At 62.5% G+C, this 23,454-nt stretch overlaps 4 protein-coding genes across 39 annotated transcripts in view; 1 reads left to right on the top strand and 3 right to left on the bottom strand.

Moving 5' to 3' along the window:
- Positions 1-99: 99 nt before the first annotated feature.
- PDIA2 (protein disulfide isomerase family A member 2) lies at positions 100-3,323 on the bottom strand. Its single transcript, XM_009008814.5, has 11 exons — positions 3,119-3,323; positions 2,323-2,529; positions 2,121-2,254; positions 1,902-2,039; positions 1,715-1,831; positions 1,426-1,551; positions 1,159-1,356; positions 826-946; positions 564-745; positions 358-468; positions 100-231 (listed from the first exon to the last, which is right to left on the bottom strand). The coding sequence occupies exons 1-11, from the start codon at positions 3,315-3,317 to the stop codon at positions 187-189; spliced, it is 1,578 nt and encodes a 525-aa protein (XP_009007062.5). The 5' UTR covers positions 3,318-3,323; the 3' UTR covers positions 100-186.
- Positions 3,324-3,477: 154 nt separating this feature from the next.
- Positions 3,478-16,517, bottom strand: ARHGDIG (Rho GDP dissociation inhibitor gamma). Of its 4 annotated transcripts, XM_054242369.2 has the most exons (7): positions 16,279-16,517; positions 15,926-16,016; positions 4,552-4,731; positions 4,379-4,462; positions 4,101-4,267; positions 3,940-4,003; positions 3,478-3,852 (listed from the first exon to the last, which is right to left on the bottom strand). In XM_054242369.2, exons 1-7 carry the CDS (start codon positions 16,396-16,398, stop codon positions 3,653-3,655), a joined length of 906 nt encoding a protein of 301 aa, XP_054098344.2. In that variant the 5' UTR covers positions 16,399-16,517; the 3' UTR covers positions 3,478-3,652. The 4 variants fall into 4 exon arrangements, with proteins under 4 accessions (XP_054098344.2, XP_035122221.3, XP_078200293.1 ...); XM_035266330.3 differs by lacking the exons at positions 15,926-16,016; positions 16,279-16,517 and adding an exon at positions 5,994-6,360; XM_078344167.1 differs by lacking the exons at positions 15,926-16,016; positions 16,279-16,517 and adding an exon at positions 5,697-5,995.
- Positions 10,269-18,839, top strand: RGS11 (regulator of G protein signaling 11). Of its 6 annotated transcripts, none has more exons than XM_035266324.3 (17): positions 10,269-10,556; positions 10,892-10,988; positions 11,056-11,106; positions 11,286-11,392; positions 12,086-12,137; positions 12,245-12,303; positions 12,531-12,607; positions 12,801-12,882; positions 13,401-13,469; positions 14,689-14,718; positions 14,796-14,857; positions 14,950-15,063; positions 15,165-15,280; positions 15,525-15,612; positions 15,696-15,834; positions 17,570-17,652; positions 17,790-18,839. In XM_035266324.3, exons 1-17 carry the CDS (start codon positions 10,494-10,496, stop codon positions 17,899-17,901), a joined length of 1,401 nt encoding a protein of 466 aa, XP_035122215.1. In that variant the 5' UTR covers positions 10,269-10,493; the 3' UTR covers positions 17,902-18,839. The 6 variants fall into 6 exon arrangements, with proteins under 6 accessions (XP_035122215.1, XP_035122217.1, XP_035122216.1 ...); XM_035266325.3 differs by having other exon boundaries at positions 10,453-10,567; XM_035266326.3 differs by lacking the exons at positions 12,086-12,137; positions 12,245-12,303.
- Positions 17,220-23,454, bottom strand: part of FAM234A (family with sequence similarity 234 member A) — a 30,734-nt gene continuing 24,499 nt past the window's right edge. For 8 of the 28 annotated variants that reach the window (XM_078344154.1, XM_009008818.4, XM_078344153.1 and 5 more), the window contains 5 exons: positions 23,088-23,228; positions 22,730-22,805; positions 22,335-22,490; positions 21,814-21,916; positions 20,405-21,719 (listed from right to left, as the gene is read on the bottom strand). In XM_078344154.1, coding sequence (XP_078200280.1) covers positions 21,508-21,719; positions 21,814-21,916; positions 22,335-22,490; positions 22,730-22,805; positions 23,088-23,228 — 688 coding nt within the window. In that variant the 3' untranslated portion in view covers positions 20,405-21,507. Of the gene's footprint in view, positions 17,636-18,157; positions 18,267-20,404; positions 21,720-21,813; positions 21,917-22,334; positions 22,491-22,729; positions 22,806-23,087; positions 23,229-23,454 lie in introns of those variants that run through there. The other 20 variants (XM_078344157.1, XM_078344158.1, XM_078344155.1 and 17 more) reach the window with 8 other exon arrangements.

Raw genomic sequence — 23,454 nt, 5'->3', positions numbered from 1 at the left:
ATGGGGGCACCCTGGAGCACAGAGCCTGGCAGAGCTGGAATGGAGCCCCCAGCTGGGCACACCTGCACCATCCAGCCTTGCTCAGGGACCAGGCACACGTAGTCCAGAACCAAGCTCTTTATTACAGTGCACGGCACCCGAGGGGGCTGCCTCCCTTCCAGCGGTGTTGTGGGGGACACGGGGACACTACAGCTCCTCCTTGGACCCCACAGTGGAGTTGGCGGGTGGCTCCTATAAAGGGGCACAGGTGCAGCTCGAAGCTTTGCTCCCAGCCTGGCCCTGCCCCTGCCCCTGCCCCGCCAACCCTGTATAGAGGATTTGGGCAGAGGCCTGGAGCCCTGGCTTAGGGACACCCACCGGGGATGGGGGTGCCAGCTTCTCCAGGGGCTCCTCCATGGGCAGCTCGCCCCCGTTGTCCAGGAACTTGGACAAGGTCTCCAGGTCCCTGGTGCTTTTGTATTCAATCACCTGAGGAGGGGCAGGAGGACACGCCAGGGCCCAGCCCCACATACATGCAGGAAGATGGCATCCCGGCTTCCCCAGCCACCTGACCCCCCCCATACCTTCCGACCCGGCCCTGCTGGGAAGTACTTGAGGGTAGGGAAGCCATGCACGGTGAAAGCGTCCAGCTCGTTGGCCGTGGCATCCAGCTCAGCGATGATGATGTCCTCGTGGTCTTCGTACTTCTCGGCCAGCGCCTCCCAGGCAGGGGCCATCTCCTTGCAGTGAGTGCACCAGGGGGCATCTAGGATGGGAGCCCTTGAGCGCGGCCACCCGGGCACCCCCTGCCCGGCCCATGCACTCCCTGCCTCCCTCAGCACTCACAGAACTTGACAAACACGTTCTTGGTTTCATCAAATGCCACCTGCTCAAAATTCTTGCCCACGAGGGTCTTAACTGGCCGCTGATCCCAGTCAGGGGGTACCTCCTGGCTCAGAAGATAGGGCTGGGGGGAAACCAGGCCAGGCACTTTGCCAGGAATCCTCCGAAGGGCTGGTGGGGGGATCCTCTGCGGGGTTGGGGGGGGGCCAGGACCTCGGCAGGGTCGGGGGCGCCCCTCCGCAGGGTGGGTGTTCTGAGAGCTGCTCTTCCCATCCCCTACCAAGCTGGTGGGATGAGGTCATGGCCCCCGCCCGCTGTGAGAAGTCTGCAGCCAACCTTCACTTGGCCGTTGAGGACTGCGTGGCAGAAGGCAGTGACAGAAGTAGCAGTGACAGGGTCCCCGTCCACGGGAGCGTACTTTTTGGTGGTCTCAACGTTGACCAAGCGCAGGGTGGGGGCTGCCTCAGCCTTGAGGCCAAAGTACCGCAGCACGTGCTCATTATCGGCCGCCACGTCCACCACCACGAACAGCACCTGTGGCACGGAGGCCACGCTAGCACCCCCACTGTCCAGCTGTCCCTCCACCCCCCAGACCCCCAGTACCTGCCCCCGGAAGTGAGGAGCTGCCTCCCCAAAGCCTGTGAGGAGCTCCCTGTGCGCAGCCAGTGACTGGTTGAGGAACAGCAGCAAGTGATTGAGGATCCTGGCAGCGAAGATCTTGGAGGACGTCTGCAGTAGGGAGGGTGCTCGTGTCCGCAGCCCAGGCACCCCCAGCTCCGGCTCGTCAGCAGGAGGGTGCTCAGGACTCCCTGGGGCCCCCAGCCCAGACACCACCATCCCTGGACTCCTCCGCCCCAGAACACCCCCTCCCCGGGCACTGCAGCCTGCACACCTGACTGTTGAACTCCGTGACCAGGCGCATGCTGTGCGTGACCAGGAAGCGCGACAGATCGCCCAGGTTCAGGCCAAGCTCCTCGTCCACTGGGAAGTCCGCGCGCCCCTCATCAAACTGGACAGCGGCAGGTGGCTCAGCAGGAGCCACAGCCGGACCCCAGCCCCCCCATCTGGGCCTGACCTACCTTCTTAAAGAGGACCACGGTGTCCTTGGTGAGGCCAAAGTGCTGGAAGAGCTGCGGCCGGTCCGTGAGGCCAAAGGTCACGTCCAGGGCGTCCCGGGCCAGGGCCAAGAAGGTGGCCACGTCCTCATCCTGCAGGTCCTGAGGGGCCCGGTGCTGTGAGGCCACCAGGTCCCGCAGTCGCTGCCCCCATAGCCTGGTGCCCCGTGCCCGGTGACTCACCTGGAAGAAGCCGATGACCACCAGGTCCCGGGCATCGATCAGCGCCTGGGCACTCGCCTCGTCTTCCAGCCGCGTGGCACTGGGCCCCACCCGCCGTCGCAGCCACTCTACGATGTGCTCTGCTTCCCGTGGTCCTGCAGGGAGCTCCCTTCAGCCTGGGCCTGGCCACCGCCCCCCGCCCCGAGACCGACCTGCCCCGCACCCGTGTACTCCTCTGGGTGTGTGCGGTTCCCGTGGCGGAAGAACTTGAGCGTGGGGTACTCGGTCACGCCAAACTCATCGGCCAGCTCCAGCTGCGCGGGGCCGTCCACCTTGGCCAGCGTGACCGCCATCGACTCGGCCGCTACCAGGGCAGCTGCCTTGCTGTACTCGGGGGCCAGGGCCTTGCAGTGCCCACACCATGGGGCGTCTGGGGACGGGTCTGTGAGTGCCCCAGGCCGCCGCAACCCCAGCAGCACCCTCCCCGCACCAGACAACCCAGCAGGGAACAAGCGTACTCCTTAGTTCTGCCAAGCCAAGCACCAGCACCCCCTCGCAGCCCCCCAGGCTGTGGCACAGGGACCAGCATGGCTTGGTCCAGCTGGAAAGACCCCTCCCTTTCCTGTCCCGTAAGGTCGGGGCTCCTGGGCTCAGGTGGCTGCCTGTGAAGGCCTCCTAGGAGAGAACGGTTGCTACGTGTGTCAGAGGTTGTGAAGAGACCACAGGGCACATACATCAGGGACCTCCAGGCCTGAAAATGGCCGCGGCCTCTGCAGTGTCTGTGGAAGGCCCCACTGGCAGAGCAGGGAGGTCCAGGTGCTCTCGTGTCCTGTGGGTACCCCCACTGCTCCTGCCTGCCCCAGCCAGACCCCAGGCCCCTCCTAGAGAGCTCTGCGGCCCAGTGGGGGTAAGCGCCTGAGGGGAGGCCTCTCTTGGGCATGTGCCTTGCATTTACAGGCAAAGGGTGTGGGTCCCAGCGGGCCCTGCCCGTCCCCAGTCCCACTGGCCCCGGCACTCACAGAACTCCACCAGCAGGCCAGGGTGCTCCCGCAGAGCCAGGCCCAGGGTGTGGCGGCTCAGCACCAAGATCCCATCCTCCTTGGGGATCTCCTCTGGAGGCTCCTCTGAGGGACTCTCGGGCCCCTGCTCCTGACCCCACGAGCTCGAGGCCCCAAGCAGCAGGAGCAGAAGCTGCACAGGCAGGAGTTGGCGGCTCATGGTGCTGCCAGGGCCCATGGGGCAGGGGCAGATAAGGGGGCCAGAAGCCAAGCAGCAGCTGCCACGTAGCACCCAGGCCTTGTCCCAACAAAGATAAGGCCCATGTGCCCCCCCCCCCAGTCCCCAGGGACGGGAGGCAGAAAGAGGCGACACGCAGGGCACCGAGGCAGGACTACATTTAATGGGACAGTCGGGGGACAGTGCCAGCCCAGGGGATCCTGGGACAGAGCAGGGGTGGGCAGGGGAGGGTCTGGTCACTCATGGGGATACTGGGGATGCTTGGGGGTCCCTGTGCAGCAACTGAGCAAGGTGGGGGAGACACGGACTGGGGGGGTTCAGTCCTTCCAGTCCTGGCAGACGCGGAGGCCCCACTCCCAGGACAGGTGGCGTGTCCTGTCATCGTCCGTGAAGAGTGACAGGACCAGATAGGGGCCCCGCACCAGTGCACCCCTCGGCGCTTCCTCCACCGGAGTCACAAACTCATACTCCTGGGCACTCGGGCCATAGCTGCCCACCATGTAGACGGTCTTGTCCACTAGAGAGGGCGGGGGCATCAGGGCTGTCCTCTGCCCACCCCTGCTGCCTCCCCTCCCCGCCCAATTCCCCCAACCGCTGCCCTCACCGCGCAGGCCCCGGCGGTAGGTGTGGTGCAGACACTTGAGGCCGCTGACGATCTCCCTGTGGACCTGGGAACAGAGGCGCTAGGGGTTCCCCTGGGGGCCAGGCCTCTGGCTGTTGCCCCTCCCACTCCCCTCACAGCCCCGGCCCTGCAGCCACTCTCACCTTAAAGGTGATCTTCACTCTGTAATCAACACCTTCTTTCAGGACAAACACCTGGTCTTTCAGGGCAGCCAGGTCCCCTATTCGGGAAATGGCAGCTAGGGTCACAACTTCTCCACAGGCGACACCTGCTCCAGGAGCCCCCACATGGGGAGTGGTGCCCACGAGGTCTGCGGTTGTGATGGCCCAGAGTACGGGGTGTGGGGTGTGGGGCACAGGGGCACAGAAGCCCGCCCCGGAGGGCCCCACCTGTATTAAGGGCACAGCATCCTGCAAGTTACCTGTGAGGTCCATGACCACGGGCCCCGGAGCCTGCTCCGACAGGAGGGTCAGCCTGGTCACCTGCACGTTGGGCAGGCTTGGGTCTGAAGAGAAACTGGTAGTCTACAGGATGCCCCCCGGCCCCCTGCCAGCCCCCCAGACCCAGCCCTCCAAGCCCAGGCCCCTGCCGTACCCACAGCCGGCGGCAGGGGCCCCAGCAGTGCCCGCTTATACTGGGCCAGGCTCCTGTCTTCCGGATCCAGCCGCTGTATCTCCAAGAGGCTCTTCCTCCCTGGCGCCCGATACTCAGGCACGGCCTCATCCAGCACCTCGTCCACTGCCGGCGGCCCACCCTCCTTGTCAGCCAGGAGGACTGGGGGTGGGGAGGGGCATGAGCAGCTGCTACTAGCAGACCCTGGCATTCAAGCGCGAAGCTGGAGCCCCTCGGGCCAGCTGTACCTCCCGCTACCCAAAGAGACTTAAGGGGAAGGCTCTCAGGGCTCAGGGAGAGAGCCGGTGGAGAGGGCAGGGGTGGCCTGGGGAGGTACAACACCACACCCAGACCTTAGGAGGGGCCCTCCAGATACCGCCAGGCCTGCAGCTCCTCCAGTCTGGATGGCCACAAGTCCCCCTCCCTGACTGAGACCAAAGGTTCGGGGAGTGAAGGCTCCAAATGAGGGCAGCCCAGGGTCGGGGGTGGGGTGGGGGGGTCTACCTGCTGGAGAGCCGCAGCCCAGGGTGGGGGGGGGGCACCTGCTGGAGAGCAGCAGCCCTCAGCGGCCTCCCACCCCTGGTGGTCCTCCAGGTCTCTACCAGCCTGCTCTGGGCTGGGGTCTCTCAATACTTTCCCACAGTCCTAGGAGTTCCTCCCCACGGTGCTTGGGGGCTGGGAGCCACTCTCCCCAAAACCCTGGTCTCAGGCTCTGCACTGCCTCCCGTAGTGCCCCGGGGCTGGGGGGTCTCCTGAAACCCCCTCCCTGGCGCCCTGCCCACTTTATTCCAGTCTTCTTAGGGATCACCACACGCCCTACGGAGCGCGAGCCCGAGCCCCAGCCCCAGCCCCAGCCCCACCCAGGGGAGTGGGGTTCCAGGCGCCGGTGCCCGGGAGGAGAAGGGTCCCAGCGCCGCCGCTTCACCAGCCACCGGTCCGCACCTGGCTCCCTTCTCCACAGGGGTGGAGCCTGGACGAAGTCCCCCACCCCTGCCAGACCCCGGTAGGGGGTCTGCGACGCGAGGTCCCCACGCGCGCCCCCAAAGTTGCCGCGGGGGAGGGGCTGCTCCCCGCCTGGGGCCGAGCCCCCCGCCCACTTGGCCCCGGCCCCTGCCCGACCCGCTCACCTCGGGCGCACAGCGCCAGCCGGAGCAGCTCCAGCAGCTGCGCCCCCAGCTCGCACGCGTCCAGGCCCAGCATGGTGGCGCGCGGCCCGGGCAGCCGCGGAGCTGCCGAGGAGCCGCCGCCCGCCCCGCCGCCGCCGCCCCGCTCGGCGCTCAGCCCCGGCGCGACTGCGGTGAGCTCATCCCGGCCGGGAGCGCCCCCCGCGCCCAGCGCCGCGCCCGCGCCGCGCGCCCCCAGCCGCTCCGCGGACCCCGCGCAGCCCCGCAGAGACACGCGTGTCGCCCGCACGGCGCCGGTACCCGGGTCGCCCCCGCCGCCTGCGCGCCAGAACCCCGCACGGAAGCGGCCTCGGTCACGATCCCCGCCGTACGCCCTGCCCGGGCCGGGCTCTGGTCCGCAGGGCTGCCCCACCCCCACGGCGCAGCGGGAGCCTGGAGGGGGATCGCCTGGGAAACCCTCTGTGCGGGGCGCGGTGGCGCAGGTGCGCCCCCTCCCCAGGGTCTCATTATCCACGATCCACACCTGGGGCCAGACCGTGCTCTCCTCCTCCCCCTCCCCCGCCCCCGAGGGAGTTTCTGTCTGAGCAGAAGGGGACTCCTGGGGCCTGCCCAGCCTTGGGGTGAGGGGCTGGCCCATCACCCTACAGGTTGGCGGTCATCAGTAGGCTGGGACGACAGTGGGCACCGGTCCCACACACGCCGAGGTGCGTCTGGAGCCGCAGAAGGGTACAAGGACCTCTCAAAGGCTTAGTGACCTGGCTGGGCTGTGAGAGTTCCCAGGAGGGGGTGTCCCTGCAGGGCTCTTGGAGACCCAATTACCAAGACCCCTGGTCCCTGGGGAAAGGACACTGACAAGGAGCAGAACCCCAAGGTGTGGGAGTGCAGAGACCCGTACAAACAAGGAGCTTCTGATCTTGACACCTAAACTGAGACCTGGGGTGGGGGGGCGGGACCAGGCAGGGGTCGGGGTGAGCAGGCTCTGGCTGGGACAGCTGGACCAGGCCTGGGCATGAACAAAGAAGGAGTCAGAACACGAGCCGGAGCCCCTTTCTTAGACACCTTTGGCCCCCCCCCGTTCCTGTTTCCAGGAGACCCTCAAACTAGACCCAGCTTGCCAAGGAGCTCAATTTGAGCAGACCACCTTTCGTGCTAGGGGGCACTGGGGTTTGGGTGGGGACTGTCTCCCTTGGCCCCTCGCCTGCCAACACTCTTTCCAAGGCCGGATCCTGTGAGGTTGGGCCCCTGTAGAGCCCCACCTCTGCTGCCCCTTCATTGCAGGGAGTGGGGGCTGTTCGGACACTTGTCTTCAGACCGACGGCTCCAACTCCTGCAGCTATTACCGGAGAGAAGGCCTTGACGGTGAGTTGTCCACGTTCTTGGCCAGATGAACAAAGAATTCAACAAAACACACCAAGTAACAGAAGAACAACGAAACACGGAGTAAGGAAAGCAGAGATCTACAGAAGACACTTGAGCCTCCTCAATGAGGATTTTTATCAAGCCAGAGGAAGCGGCTGAAGCCCCATGGCCTTTAAAGGCCTCCAGTAGGCTACACCCTAGGAAGGACTGGCCCGAGACCAATCAGAGGCTGAAGTGGAAACTCTGTATTGGTGTCACAGGAGCGAGGCCGTGGCTGCGTGCTGCTCAATCCTGCCTAGAACTGGCTGCACCTGCTGCTCCTTTGCTGCCGTCCCAACCCTTGGCTACCCTCAGTCCCGATTCCCCTGCCTCACAGCCACCATGGATGCCCACACCTGCGGACGGGGCAGCCAGACCTAAGCCAGCCTCACCCCACCTGTGCGAGGGGTGCGGGGGGGTGGGGGGGACTCACTGGGATCCAAGGGAGATGGCACCCTGGGGATGAGACCCTGCAAGCACCCTGCCCCAGCTCATGCCGGACCTGGCCTCTCCAGCAATGGAAGTGGACTCAGGCCGCCACGTTAGGGACTCCTACTCAAGGGCGGCCCCAAGCATTCCCTGAATGAGGGAGGTACTCTGCCGTCGAGAAAACAGAAATAGGCCAGACGTAGTGGTACACATCTGTAGTCCCAGCTACTCAGGAGGCTGGGGTAAGAGAATCGCTTGAACCCAGGAGTTAGAGGCCGCAGTAAGCTATGATTGCACCGCTGCACTCCAGCCTGGGTGACAGAATGAGACCACCATCTTTCAAAAAAATAAATACATAACCATGCCTCTAATCCCAACACTTTGGGAGGCTGAGGCAGGAGGATCACTTGAGGCCAGGAGTTTAACAGCCTAGGCAACATAGCAAGAAGCTGAGGCCCTTGAGGGCAGGGATGAGCAAGGGGCCGAATGTATATTTATCTACAAAATAAACGGAAAAAAAAAATTAGTGGCCAGGCATCGTGGCTCACCCCTCTAATCCCAGCATTTTGGGAGGCCGAGGCAGGTAGATCACTTGAGGTCACGAGTTTGAGACCAGCCTGACCACCGTGGTGAACCTCGTCTCTACTAAAAATACAAAACAATAATTCAAGGACATGACAAAAATAATATTAAAAAAACAAAAATACAAAAAAAAAACAAATTAGCTGGGCATGGTGGTGCACACCTGTAATCCCAGCTCCTGAGGCACGAGAATCACATGAACCCAGGAGGCAGAGATTGCAGTGAGCTAAGATTGTGCCCTGCACTCCGGCCTGGGCAACAAAGGAAACTGTGTCTCAAAACAAACCACCACCACCACCACAAACTAGCCAGGCATGGCGGCACCTGTGTGTGGTCCCAGCTCCTCATGAGCCTCAGGTAGGATTGCTGGAGCCCGGTGAACCGAGGCTGCAGTGACCTATGATCGTGCCACTGCACTCCAGCTGGGTGACAGAGGTCGTGTCTCAAAAATAAAAAAAAAAAATAGGGGCTGGCACAGTGGCTCACACCTGTAATCCATTTTGGGAAGGCCAAGGCAGGTGGATCACCTGAGGTCAAGAGTTCAAGACCGATCTGACCAACATGGTGAAACCCCAAATCTACTAAAAATACAAAAATTAGTTGGATGTGGTGGTGCTTGCCTCTAATCCCAGCTACTCAGGAGACTGAGGCAGGAGAATTGCCTGAACACCCGAGGCAGAGGTTTCGGTGAGCCGAGATCGACCCACTGCCTGGGCAACAAGAGCGAAAGTCCATCTCAAAAAAAAAAAAAAATCCAACTTACTTGGCATCAGGAGTTTAAGACCAGCCTGGCCAACATGGTGAAACCCCATTTCTTCTAAACATGTCAAAATTGGCCAGGTGTGGAGGTTCACACCTGTAATCCCAGCACTTTGGGCGGCTGAAGCGGGCGGAACACCTGAGTTCAGGAGTTTGAGACCAGCCTGGCCAACATGGTGAAACCGCATCTCTACTAAAAATACAAAAATTAGCTGGGCATGGTGGCACACAGCTATAATCCTCGCTACCCAGGAGGCTGAGAGAATTGCTGGAACTTGGGAGGAGGAGGCTGCAGTGAGCCAAAACCATGCCACTGCACTCCAGCTTGGGCAACCAGAGACTGTCTCAAAAAAAAAAAAAAGTCCAGGCGCGGTGGCTCACACCTATGATCCCAGCACTTCGGGAGGCCGAGGTGGGTGGATCATGAGGTCAAGAAACCAAGACCATCCTGGCCAACATGGTGAAACCCTGTCTCTACTAAAAATACAAAAATTAGCTGGGTGTGGTGGTGCACACCTGTATTCCCAGCTACTCGGGAGGCTGAGGCATGAGAACTGCTTGAATTGAGGAGGTGGAGGCTGCAGTGTGCCAAGATTGCAGGTGGGCCCTGAAGGGCCTGGGGCTGGCTCAGGGTCCACCTCTGGGCTGGGCACAGCAAAGCAGTTGGAGGAAGGAGAGTGCTGGGCGTGGAAGGGCCCGAAGCCAGGCAGCTGCTGGTGAAACTAGGTGGGGAGGCTGTGTGTTGAGATCCTCTCTGCAGTTAAGCTCCTCTCCAACAGTCCCAGGGCACTCTGAGCAGAGTCTCTGCCCATTTCCCCAGCGGGCACACCCAGGCCCCTGTGAAACTGAGGGAAGCGAGCCATAAGCCGTCAGCCTCTGCACTGGAAGGACCCCCACAAGGGATCCACAGCAGGAGACGGGGACTGCTGGGTCACAGGAATCACCAGGTTCCGGGTCGCTGAGGCCCTCGCCTCGAATCATACTGTACAGCAGCCACGTGCTCCACTGACACCCGGCATCAAGCCCGAGCAGAAACGCAGACACAGCTGGTGTGGGGACCCTACCTCTCGTGCACCCTGCCCCAAGCCAGCCCCTGTCACGGCAGCCTGCCAAGCCCTGGCCACCAGCCTCGGGTAGTCTGGCCCCACAGCCAGGGCGCTGGTCCCTGCCCATCCTCAGGGCCTCACACATCGCGCAGGGTTTACAGCGGGCCCCACACCACGGTTCCCACCCCAGTTCACGCTCCATGCATGTCTCCTGGACTCACGGAACCCCAGGCCCCCTGCATGAGACCTCCCATTGGTAACCCACCCTCCCTGATGAGCCCCTCTGTCTCCCAGAGACCATCCCCTGCTCCAGCCAAGCCCCGTCGCCTCACACGCCCTCTGCGTCCCGGCCCCGCCCCCTATCCCCGCTCCCGCCCGCGAGGGCCTCAGCCACCCGGGACCTGGTGGGGGTGACTCGGGGGGCTCGTGGGGCGTCGGCTCATTTGCCTCTGGGCCGTGGCCGGGACCCTTAGACCCGAACCGGGGCCTGGGCGATTCCGGACTCGCGGCCGGAGGGTTAACCTGGGCACGGTGCGGAGCGGGGCGGGGCGCGCCCGGACATCCCCGCCGGCCTCGCCCCGCAGCCATGGCCGCCGGCCCTGCACGGTCCCCCGGCCGTCCCCGGGCGCAGATGCCGCATCTAAGGAAGGTGCGAGGCGGGTAGGGGTCCCGCCGTCCCCCGATTTCCCGGCGCCCGAGGCCGGGAGTGGCCGAAGAGCAAGGGCCACGGGGGCGCGCGGGGCAGGGCGGGCCTGGGGCGGCGGCTCCGCGAGGCCGGGCGGGGCGGCGAGGCCTCAAGGCCTGTGGGGGTCTCCCGGGGTCTCCCCAGCCCTCCCCGCCCCGCGTCCCCGTCGCCAGCTGCGGCCTGGAATCCGCCTCCGCCGCGCGTTAATCTCCGCGCTCCCGGATCCGGGGCATCCCGGCCGGAGCCGTGCTGGGGACTCGGGGTTGCGGGGGCGGCCCCTAACAGCTCCCTCCGCCCAGATGGAGCGGGTGGTCGTGAGCATGCAGGACCCCGACCAGGGCGTGAAGATGCGGAGCCAGCGCCTGCTGGTCACCGTGATTCCCCACGCGGTGACAGGTGAGGCAGCCGGGGCGGGGGGTGCGGGCGCGCCCGGCCTCCCTGCATCTCCGTGTCTCCCGTGCAGGCCGCGACGTCGTGCAGTGGTTGGCCCAGAAGTTCTGCGTGTCGGAGGAGGGTGAGCGCCCTGCCGCCCCCACCCCGGGCCCTAGGGTCACGGGGCTGGTGGCCTAGGGCTGGCAGTTCTCAGAGCCCTGCACAGCGCGCCGGGGTGGGGAGCGCACGCGGTGGGGGGGGGCCGGCTCGTCCCGCCCTCGCCTGCCCCAGCCCGGCGCTCACCGTCCCGCGCCTCCCCAGAGGCCCTGCACCTGGGCGCCGTCCTAGTGCTGCATGGTTACCTCTACCCGCTGCGCGACCCCCGCAGCCTGGTGCTCCGGCCGGATGACACGCCCTACAGGTTCCAGGTCAGGCTCGGGGGCTCAGGTGGGACCCCCACCCCCACCCCCCAGCTTACCAACTAGGGGAGACGGGAGGGGAGCCGAGCTTGCTGGGATTGGAGTGGGACTCCGCCTTGCCACCGTGGGCTGCTGGTCCACCGCCCCCTGCCCGAAAGTCCGGGACCGGAAACATTCATGTGGTGAGAAGGGCCGGCTGAGGGATGTAGCCTCAGTTTTCCTGGGGCCACAGCATGGCCCCGAAAGGGGTTGTATCTGCGGAGGACTCTGCTGTCTTCCTAGGGGTTCTTGGGCCCGGTCCCTGAGGGAGGGGCTGCCGAGGCCTGAGGACAACATTCCTGCCCGCCCTAACCGCATCAGAATCCCAGGCCTGCCTTCCGGAGGCTGTACTCCCCCAGCCCAGACTGCAGCTACATCCAAGAGTTGTGCAGGCCCCACCCCACCCCACCCTGAAGTGGGGCTTAGGGTGACCAGTGAGGAAGGCAGTCCCTGAACAGGGCCCCGAGGCGCAAGTTGACCTCAATTCTAGGGGGAGAGACTGGCCAGGGGTCAGCGGAATCTCCAGGTGGTGGGCAGGCCAGGAGACCCTCAGACACCCCCCTGCCTAGGCCAAGCACCTTCCCAGGGAGCTGTGAGGGTGGGGTGACACGGGGGAGGCACCGACACAGGCTTCCTGGACACCTTCTCCCTGCACCACGCCAGACCCCATACTTCTGGACAAGTACCCTGTGGCCGGCTGCGGAGCTGGACTATGGTGAGCAAGGGGACGGCTGGCCCCAGACAAGCTCCCAGGATTGGGGGCCTCCGGTGCCGCAGGGCAGCGCAGAGCTGGCCCTCTGCAGCCTGCCCCTGTCCTTCCAGCCATCTATCTGGCCAAGAAGAACATCCAAAAGCAGGGGGCCCTGGTGGACTATGAGAAGGTGGGACCCCCCACCTGCCCCACCCACCCCACCCACCCCACCAGCTGGAGGAACCCAAGCCTCACTCACAGTCCGGCCTCACAGTTTACCCCAGAACATACAGCCCAGGCCCCAAGACCCAAGACAGTCCCGACACCCTGCCCCTACCTGCCGCCACTTCTCACACAGTCTCACAGGGGGTGGGGCCAGGGTCGGGGGTGACCCACCCGAGACCTCGTTGCCCCTAGGAGTGCTATGACCGGTTACACAAGAAGATCAGCCATGTGTGGGACCTGGTGCTGATGCAGGCAAGGGAGCAGCTGAGGTGAGGCTCTCCGCCCCACTCTGCTGCACGTGCCCAGCCCAGGCTAGCTGGGAAGCCCAGGGCCAGGCCAGGCTCTGGTGGCCCTGGGACCCTGGAGGGCACCCCTGGGTGTGGCTTCCTGCCCAGGCCTGAGGGTGGATGGGAGGTGCTGCTGTGGGCAGGGCACGCCCTCAACGTGGCCTCCTCCTCCCAGGGCAGCCAAACAGCGCAGGAAGGGGGACAGGCTGGTCATCGCGTGCCAGGAGCAGACCTACTGGCTGGTGAACAGGCCCCCGGTGAGCCCACCTGCGGAGAGGGTGGGGGTCGCTGGCCAGCGCTTCCCTGACAGGCGCTGTTGGGTCCACTGTTCTGAGCCTATGGAAAGACAAGCCTGCGAGCTTCTGGGGCAGGAGGTCCGCGCTTTGCCTTAGCTGCATTTGTACAGATCAGAACCCATGTGTGCACCGCAGACCACAGCACAAACCAGCTTCTCTCTGGGCCCAAGGGAGAGGCACAGGGATGCCAGATTCTGCAGACCCTCAAGAGGACGGAGTGGGGGTGCCTCGGCTGCAGTGTGGGGACCGAGTTCACAGGCTGGGAACAACTGGGGCTGTGGGGAGCCCTGGTGGACAGGCCACTCGGGGGCAGTGAGCAGAGAAGAGGCAGCTCAAGGCTAGGTCAGGACTCTGTTCCCAAGTTCCTTTGAGTGCCAGTTTCCACGTGGGGGTCTGGGAGGGGCAACTTAACCTGACAGCGGGTCAGCAGGCCACCAGGACTGCACCCCACCTCATCTCATCTCATCTCCGCTCCGCAGCCCGGAGCCCCCAGTGTGCTGGAGCAGGGTCCAGAGCGGGGCTCCTGCACCACCAGCCATGTGCACATGGTAAGCCCCTGCATTCGTGCCAGCCGCCCCCTTGCCCTGCATACCTGTCGCACCCTGCTGGACCCACCATGGGACTACCTGGGGCTGCCTGTCTGTCCGTCCTTCTGTCCACCCGGAGGGCACTTGGTGCAGCCTCCCCAATCCCTGGCTCACTCCAGGTCACTCTGCCTTGTCTCGCTTTTCCTCCTCTCCACTCCTAAGTGGAGTGGCCTGGTGAGGGTGGGGGTGGGGGTGGGGCCAGGCAGGGGGTGGGGAGGACGGGGGCTCTTCTCCCAGACCAGGACAGCATCAGGGTTTGCAGGGAATTGGAGGGGTGACGAGCAGAGTTACAACCTGACAGACCTGAGCAGATCCAGCCACCTCCCTCCAGGTGGAGGCCTCTAGAACCAGAGGGGACCAGAGGGAGCATCTGAGCCCTGTAGCAGCAAAACGCTTTGTTCAAGTCTCATCCAGACCCAACGTCTAAAACAGATCCACCCAGAACCTCACTGATAAAACTTAACTCCATAATTCTAACATTTCCCCAGACAAAGCTGGTCAGAGAGAGCAGGACAAAGGCTGGGACTCACGGGACATCTGCCTCCTCCACTCTGGGCCCCACGAGGCCCTAGCTCAATGAGTCACACCTGGTTCCCCAGTGATTCCCGTTAGTATTTCTCAAGTATGTGTTATTTAAAGACATAACATAGGCTGGGCGTGGTGGCTCACGCCTGTAATCCCAGCACTTTGGGAGGCCGAGGTGGGTGGGTCACCTGAGGTCAGGAGTCCGAGACCAGCCTGGCCAATATGGTGAAACTCCATCTCTACTAAAAATACAAATTTAACCAGGTGTGGTGGCGCACGCTTGTAATCCCAGCTACTCAGGAGGCTGAGGCAGGAGGATTGCTTGAAACCGGGAGGCGGAGGTGTTAGTGAGCTGAGACCTTACACTCTAAGCCTGGGCAACGAGAGCGAAACTCCATCTCAGAAAGAAAGAAAATATGACGTATTAATCACAATCGCAACTTAGAACCTGAGGGTTCCGTGGGATATTCTGCAGATCTCCAGACCTAAGACCCCCAGAGGTCTCCTGGAAAGTCAGACCCCTGATTGGAAGACAGGGCTCCAAGGGGCAGGACTGGGGGACTTAAGCCTTGGTCTCTGGGGCCGGGGCTCAGCCTGGGGAGGTGCCCCCAGCAGGGGACTTACATCTAACGGCAGCCCACTTGTCCCCTTTTAGATCAAGAGTGCAGATTTCTATAAGCGGGAGGTAAGTGCTGGGGCTGGGAGCGGAGGGTGCCGGGTCCCTTCCCCAGCCCAGGACTTGACTCAGGCCCCACATCCTAGATCGAATACTGCAGGAGAGCGCTGGGCAGGACCCGAGTGAAGTCCTCTGTCTGTCTTGAGGCGTGAGTGGGGTGAGGGGTGGCAGCTGGAGACCCAAGCTGAGTGCCCTGGCTCCTGAGGGCCCTCCTGCACCAGCCTGGATACCCCCTTCCAGGTACCTGAGTTTCTGTGACCAGCATGGACCCCACGACCCCCTCGTGTCAGGGTGCCTGCCCAGCAACCCCTGGATCTCAGACGATGACACCTACTGGGTCATGAATGCCCCCACGTGAGCCCAGGCGGGGCAGGGGGACTAGGGGTGTGCTCCCAGCCTGGGGAGCTACAGAAGGGTCATTGCCCATCCTCCCCAACACCCCGCCCTCCCCCCAGGGTGGCTGCCCCCACGAAGCTCCGTGTGGAGAGATGGGGCTTCAGCTTCCGAGAGCTTCTGGAGGACCCCATGGGGCGGGCCCACTTCATGGACTTTCTGGGGAAGGAGTTCAGTGGTGAGGATTCCCCTGGACTCCTGCTCCAGTCCCAGCAGAGAGGCTGTTGCCTGGGCCCGCCTGCTTTGGTTTCCACTAGTCCCCTTGGGACCCCTCCTGGCCGGCCAGTATTGGACCCTCCCACCTCGGTTTCCACCAGCCCCCAGCTAGGGACCTCTCCTGGCCCAGCCAGTCTGGGGCCCTCCCGGCCGGCTCTGGCTGCCACTCTCAATGGGATCCTTGACTGGGTGACCCGGCCCCCCAGGAGAAAACCTCAGCTTCTGGGAGGCGTGTGAGGAGCTTCGCTGTGGAGCACAGGCCCAGGTCCCCACCCTGGTGGATGCCGTGTACCAGTAAGTGCCATGTGGTGGGCACTGGTTGGGCAATAGGGCAGGTGTACCCAGCCAGGACTGTCCAATGCTGTGCCCACCCCTAGGCAGTTCCTGGCACCCGGTGCTGCCCGCTGGGTCAACATTGACAGCCGGACCATGGAGCGGACCCTGGAGGGGCTGCGCCAGCCCCACCGCTACGTCCTGGACGACGCCCAGCTGCACATATACATGCTCATGAAGAAGGTGGGTGCCGGCCAGCCTGGAGGGGGCGGGCAGGGGCATCCCAGATGGGCCTCCACGTCCCCACCCTTGAGAGCTCAGTCCGCATACTCACTGCGCACACTGACTCTGCTCCTGGGGGGCGCCTTCCCCCCGGCTGGGCTGGCTGGGGTTGTCCTCGGGGCTGCACCGCACCGGCTGCTTTCCTGTTGGGATTCCAACAGGAAATCCCAATGCTCACTTCTGGTTCAGAAGGGCTGAAGGACTGGCCGAGATCACATGCTTAATAAGGGTCAAGATTCAATCCAAAAGGTGTTTTTTTGAGACAGGGTCTTACTCTGTCACCCGGGCTAGAGTGCAGTAGCTCACTGCAACCTCTGCCTCCCAAATTGCTGGGATTACAGGCGTGAGCCACCAAGCCAAGCCTTTTTTGGTTTTTGTTTTTTGTTTTAAAAGAAAGCATCTTACTCTTGTCAGCCAGGCTGGAGTGCAGTGGCACGATCTCAGCTCACTGCAACCACCTCCCGGGTTCAAGCGATTCCCCTGCCTCAGCCTCCTGAGTAACTGGGACTGTGGGCATGCCACCATGGCTGGTTAACTTCTGTATTTTCAGTAGAGATGAGGTTTCATCATATTAGCCAGGCTGGCCTCGAACTCCTGACCTCAGGTGATCCACGAGCCTCGGCCTCCCAAATTGCTGGGATTACAGGCGTGAGCTACTGAGCCTGGCTTTATTTTTGTTGATATTTGAAAATTTCCAGCTGGGTGCAGTCTTTGCTTGCTCCCAGGCTTACATGCCAGCCTCCTGCCGACCAGCCTCTCCATGCTAACACACCTAGCTAATTTTTAAAATCTTTTGAAGAGGGGTTCTGCCATGTTGCCCAGGCTGGTGTTGAACTCCTGGACTCAAGTGATTCTCCTTCCTCAGCCTCCCAAAGTGCTGGGACTCACTCCAGGGGTGAGCCACCGTGTTTGGATTTTTTTTTTAGAGACAGGGTTTCACCATGTTGGTCAGGCTGGTCATGAACTCCTGACTTCAGGTGATCCACCCGCCTCAGCCTCCCAAAGTGCTGGGATTACAGGCGTGAGCCACTGCGCCCGTGCTGGATGTTTTTAATAGCACTGCAGACTCAGATTTCACGGTATTTGATGAGTTTCACCATACCCAGCATTATTCTTTCATGATATTCGCATGGCCCACGTGTGGCTGCTGGCCCGAGGCTTGTGCTGTGTGTCCCTGGCACTTTATGGTGGCGTCCTGGCTCTCCTCCTAGCATGTAACATCACACACGGCAAATTTCTGGTTTTTTTGTGGAGATGGGATCTCACTGTGTTGCCCAGGCTGGTCTTCAGCAATAAGCCCACCTCGGCCTCCCCAAATACTGGCTCTGCAGGCATGAGCCACCAAGCACGGCCTGATTTTTTTTATTTGACTCCACAATTCTGCCCTCACTCTGTGGGACACATGGAGCCATTCCTGCTTCTTGGCCACGGCTGTGGAGGTGCTGTGGTTTATTCTCCACACAAGGGCACCAGGGCTCTTGCCATCTTTGCTGCGACGTGGCCCAGGCAGACAGGAGCTCAGGTGTCCCTGAGTCTGCCTGGGTCTGGGCAGGTCTGGGGTGGCTGCCTCCAGCACCCAGTCCACTGGCGACTATGGCTGGAGGAGGATCCAGCAGTGCGTGGCTGCACCTTCATGGGGAGCTGGCTGAGAGGTGAGGAGGCAGAAGGGGTCAGGGCTGGACGCTGTCTCCTGCAGGACTCCTACCCAAGATTCCTGAAGTCCGACATGTACAGGGGCCTCCTGGCAGAGGCTGGGGTCCTGCTGGAGACGAAGAAACGGTGAGGCTAGGTGGTGCCCTGTGGCTGCTGGGGCCCTGGTGGGCAGGGTAGGGCTGGAGAGAGGAAGGTTCACTGGGCATTGAGGCGGGCAGGACACCAGCTGGCCAGCCTGTTCTCAGCCCCCTTCTCACCCACAGCATGTTCCTGTTCACACGGAGGCCGCGCTTGAGCCCCAGCCCTGCACTCCTTCCCACCCCTGTGGAGCCCACAGCGGCCAGTGGCCCTGCGGGAGGAGATGGGGTGGCCTAGTGGACCTGGCCCCTGACTACCACCTCTAGTCCCTGCACCTCAGCATCCTGTGTGAATGCAGCAGCCACCCCGCTCCCAGCCCAGGTCCTGGTGGCTACTGAACCCAGCACGGCGTCCCCTGTGCCCAGTCTTGCTGTGGGGTACACATCCTCTCTCCCCCCGGGAAGCCCTCTCTGCCCAGAAGGGACGGGTCCAGGTGCTGATTCCCAGGGAGGGGTTTCATTGGCTCAGCTTGGGTCAGGGCAGCACCTGCTACCTGAGGAGAGGTGAGACCAAGGCTGCACGGAGCTCCGCCTTCTCTGGTCTTCAGTTCAGCACTGGGTGCCGATGCCCATCTCTAAAACCAGTAAATCAACAGCAACTACCTGGAAGCAAGATGCACAGATGGGTGGCTCCCACTCACCCGTCATGAGATTCGGACACACAGGTCTTGGGATGCACTCTGTCCCGTCCAGGAGCCTCTCTGCTGTCACTCAGTGTGACCCTGGTAGGGGACCCGGGAGGGAGCCTGCGTCGAGCTCCCTGCCTTCTGGAGCTGTGCCTGCTCCTCCCTCACCAAACGTGCTACAGAACCTGCCACAGGTGTGCCAGCACCTGCTTTTCCACCTCCAGGCCACGGCTTCCCCACCAGATTTGTACACAAACGTTACGTCATCCCACTGACAATGAGGCCCCTGATTCCACAGGGTGGATCCTTGCCAGGTGTGACTGATCCCCCTGCCCAAGCCTTCCTTTGTGAGCTGGCATTGCTCCCGGACTCCCAAGTTCCCCACCGCTCCCCTAGACTGGTGAAGGTACAGCTGGCTGCTTTCAGGGGTGCAGCTTCAGCCATCTCCCCACCAATAGGGCTGGCTCACGTCCAGTCACTCCCAACAGCTTCCGGCACACAAATAAAAGACCCTGGGCCCTCGCTTTGAGCCCAGCCTGCTGTGGGTGCAGCTTGTGGTGTGAATGTATATGTGTAAGACACATGCATGTGTGTAGAGTGCATGATGCATGTGTAATGTGTGCATGTGCATATGATGCATGTGTAGTGCTGAGGCACACGTGTACATAGCACATGCACGATTGTATACAGTACACGTGTGCATGAGGCATGCACATATAGCACGCATGATGCACATGTGGCCTGCATGTATTATGCATGTGTTGCGCATGTATAGCGTTATGAGTGTGTGGTGTGCATGTGTAGTACGATGCATGGGTGTATTGTGTGCATGTGCATATCACACATGCATGTGATGTGTGGTGAGGGAGGGGCAGGTCCCAGGTGTGTGGAGTTGATGGTGGAGGAGGGACTTGGCCCACTCAGACCCAGGCAGCAGACTTGGGACATTTGGTCTTTGGGAGGAGACAGCAGGGGCACTGTACTCTGTGGGCCGGGGCTTACAGGGTAGTGTGGGGACCCCTGGCCTCCAGAGGGGGAAAAGTGAGGAAACTCAGTTCAGGAGGCCTGTGGGGAGGGCAGTTGTCCGCAGCCTGTCCTAAGGCCCCAGAGCTGCAGAGGCATGTCATGGCAAAGCTCAGACCTTCTAGGGCCCACAGTGACCACAGGGCAAGAATCCCTTCTTCACAGTCGAGGGGTGCAGGCCATTAGTGCAGGGAGGGAAACCTCTGTCCACCACCAATGATACCCCTTGGCCCAGCCCCCCAACTCCTGTTTCTGAGGGCGGGGCTCATTACTTGTCTGCATCTCAGTGGCCAGGGGCACGGCTGCTCCTGTAACCTGCGGCGTCTCCCCTCCCTTTGGGGAGCCCCTGCACTCCCTCCTGTGCTGTTGGGGGCAGCTTTTGCAACCCCAGTGAACATCCCCCTCTCCCTCCAGACCTACACTGCCTGCCCAGTGGTTGTCATTGACAGGCCCTGTCCCCAGAGCCCTATGGCCCTTTCATGCTCAAGGCCTTTTGGGCTGGGTTACTTTTCTTAGCCAAGAGAACTGCTTCCTGACAGGAGGGCACCCGCCTGTTCAGCCTCAGTCCCCATGTGCCCTGTGGCAAGGAGCAACAGGAACAAGGTACTACCCGGACAGCTCTGAACAGGGCTTTTCACCCACGGGACACTCCTGCAGGGTTCTCCCAAGCACCTGTCAGCTGCCTCTCAGGGAAGCCACTGCCTGGCTCCTGCCTTTGTGGTCCCCAGGTCAGCCTGGCCCCACCGTCATGGCTTCACGCTGGTATCTAGCCAGCCCTCAGAGTTTACACGGTGCTGAGGCCGCCGTCTGTTCCGGGTGGGAGCACACCCATTTGCTTGGAGCCAGGGTGCCCAGCTCGTCGGGCAGGGTTCCTCAAACCAGAGACCCCTGAAGCTGCCAGAATTGCTGGGTGCCCAGTTTCTGGCTGAGCAGGTCTGGGTGGGGGTGGATGCCTCCTCGGCAGCCCTTCCTACCTGGACCCAGGCTGGCCAGCAAATTCCTGGTCGCTCCTCCAGGAACAAATCCATTTTACTACTTTGGGGGCAAAGAGACCGGCAGACGCACAGACGCTAGGCTCACGCCTGACCAGGCTTTTCAGGCGGTGCAAAAACGTTTATTCTGCTTTCTTCCTTGGTGGGTGGGGTCATCAGGCTGCTTTGGCTACGAAGCTCGGGCTCCGTGGCCTGGGCGGCCCGAGCAGCACAGAGCACCACAGCCGCCCTGGGCCTCAGGAGCAGCAAGGCACAGAGGTGAACCCTGCATCGGGTGACACAGCCGGGGGCGTGTGAGCACCGGAAGGGAAGAGGCAAGGCGCCTGTCATGCCCACCAGGGCACAGGGGCCTCTTCTGGGATAAAGCAGCTCCAGTGTCTCCTGAGAGGGCACAGACCGACCCAAACAGGCATTACACAGCCAGCTCCTCAGGACATTCATAGCACATGCAGACAGAACATGCTGCAACACCACTAAAGACACGTGTGAGTGGCCGTGGGCTCTGCTCCAGAGCAGGCCCCACCCGTCCTGTCAGGGGAGACCCCTGCTCCAGAGCCCCCTTCCTCACAGGGCCCGGTCAAAGGAACCTAGTCACACACCCATGCTAGAGGGTCCCCCTGTTTCTCCGGGTAGGGCTGGGAAGCTGAAGCTGTCTCAGGTTCCAGTTGCGACACCGAGGCTACCCCAGGCCCAGCACACTCTGAGTGCCATGACTCCTTGGGGGACAGAGCACAGGAGGGAAAAGAGGAATGGACTTCTGCAGGAGGGGGTAGGGGATGGCCTGTCCCAGGGACACCCTGTCTCTTCCTACACACTGGCCGCTCTGGCCTGGGGAGAAGTTGGCAAGGAGAGGGCACTGGGTAAGGACAGGGTGCTACAGGGCCCAGCTCTGCCCAAGGTGGCCCAGGGAGACCACGATAAAGGCTGCCTGGTGTGAGCGGGACCCTGCTGGGTGCAAAGTGAGGCCCTATGTGGGGACCCAGGGAGGACGCTGGGCAGGAGAGAGCCCCAGGGTGTCCCCTCACCCATGCATGTCTCTGGGTGTGATCACGGAGAACAGGGAAGGCCGCTGTTACCCAGTGGAGACCATCACCAGGGCCAGGAGTCTAGGAGTCAATGCAGAAAGCCGGGGAAGGGCCCACTCCCCAAGACGATTAGTGTTAGCAGGCAGAGTCTCTCCCACATGCTCTGGCTGGCCTGCCTCTATGCCTCACTCCGGTACCGCAGCTGGGAGAACCGGTCCCTGATGGCCTGGTCACTGTCTGGCCCACCCTCACCCAGGTGGACCACCCTGCTGCTTGGGACAAGGTCCCGCACCTTGTGCTTGATCACAGAGACCAGGCCAGGTGCCTCCGAGTTTGCCGGGCCTGTCAGGAGGATGTAGGCAGCGTGGCGGCTTGGCTCAAACAGGACAGCTGCAGGGTAGGGGACACAGCCGTCAGGGTGGCTCAGGACCAGTCAGAGCAGACCCCACGGAACACCCGGGTCCCTGGCCAAGGCCGCACTCACCGTTGAAGGCAACAATGTGGGTAGAGACGTTGGCCAGCTCCAGCAGCACGTGCGGCAGGGTGGGGTGGAACATGTACAGGCTGTGTTGGGCCTCCCCGGTCTCCTGGGAGAGAACCAGCAGTGGGCCCATGCCCCTCACGGAGCACTCCCTCAGGACACTGCTGTCAGTGACCATGCCTGCAGCTCCGTGTCCACTAGGGGCCCTATCTGGGTCCCCCAAATGCCAGGCCCAGCTCTGTAGCTACCTTCCAGCTCCCCTGGCCCAACCTGGTCCTGACCCTGGTCCTTGCTGGGTGGCCACGCCCTTTGGGGCACCGCAGGCCATTGGTGCCTCTACCTGGACTACCCTAAGGTCACTCTCCCTCAGCTCGCACCACCCCATCCTGACCGACTGTCACTGGACTTCAATTTATTTGAGGTCGCCCAGGCACTGATTAGCTTCTGGGCACTCCCGGGTAGAGCCCAAGCCTGGGTGTCTGGCCCTGGCTCCCACACAGCTGCTCTGAGGGAGGCTCCCATACTGTCTCGCTGGTGCTGCCCAGCTCGTGGAGGCCCCAGAAGAAGAAGGCTGAGCGGTGGTCTGCGGTGGGCAGGCTGGTGGACAGTGGACCCCCAGGGAGGCTCGGGAGGGCTAGGCTCCGCAGGACGTCTCCAGTGCTGAGGTCCAGGAACAGGATCTGGGGAGGAAGCAGGGACTGTGGGGGCCATCCTGGGGGCTACTGGGAAACCCTCAAGGCTTGCACAGGCACATGTGCCTGCAGCCACGCCAGCCCGGAGGCCGATGATCTGAGGGAGGCAGAACCTTCTTAGCGGCGCTGAGGGCAGCAGCCTCCTGGGCCACAGCCCCATCTGCTTTGAGAGCAGCCCATCCTCAGAGAGGAACAAAGATGCCACCTCCAAAGGAAGAGCAGCGAACCTGTCTGTCGGCACCAGTTCCGTTTTCAACGACGACAGTCAAGGTGTCTGGTTTGTAGTGGCCGAAGATGGGTTTTCTGGAAGAACGGGGAGGAAGTACACACAGGGGCTCTCAGCGAGTAGACAGATGAAGGAAGCGCCCTCGAACAGGTCTGCCCCTAAGTCTCCCACGGCCACATCTGGACTGGGACCCAAGACGCGGAGCAGATGTCTGGGGCAAGGGGCAGCACCAAAGACAGGCGAGAAGCCCCGGCAGCCGCACACGGCCCTCACCCCCAAGTGGCCTCCTCACCAGCCAGTGGGACACGCCCAGGGTGCTGCAAAGCAGCACGTGCATGACTCTTGGGGAGACCCCGTACCTTAGGACACGGGCTGCCCTGGGCGGCCAGCGCTGTGTCAGCTTCTGCCCATCCAGCAGCACGCAGGCCTCCGAGCCCACGAGGAACACGTCTGTGCCGGTGCTCCCTGGGACGTGCATCACGTAGCGCACTGCTCCAGAGCTACACAGAAGAGCAGGAGAAAGGGGTGCCGGGTTTCCAGGGGCGGCCTCACACACCTAGTGGGGGCAGGGCTCCCTCATCGCCATCTCAGGGGGCTCCTCTCAGGCCCTGTAATCCCTGTGTTTCTCAGTTCTACAGCTTGAAAAGAGAAGCCAAAGCCCGCTCTCCGTGGAGACGGACAGGCACACCATCGGGACCGTTCCTTCTCTTTGCTCTTTACTTGGCT

This window comes from Callithrix jacchus, chromosome 12, assembly GCF_049354715.1.
Source record: "Callithrix jacchus isolate 240 chromosome 12, calJac240_pri, whole genome shotgun sequence".
In the NCBI taxonomy this organism is placed as follows: Eukaryota; Metazoa; Chordata; class Mammalia; order Primates; family Cebidae; genus Callithrix; species Callithrix jacchus.
The sequence above is the reverse complement of the archived record's forward strand: the minus strand, read 5'-3'. Positions and strand labels throughout refer to the sequence as shown.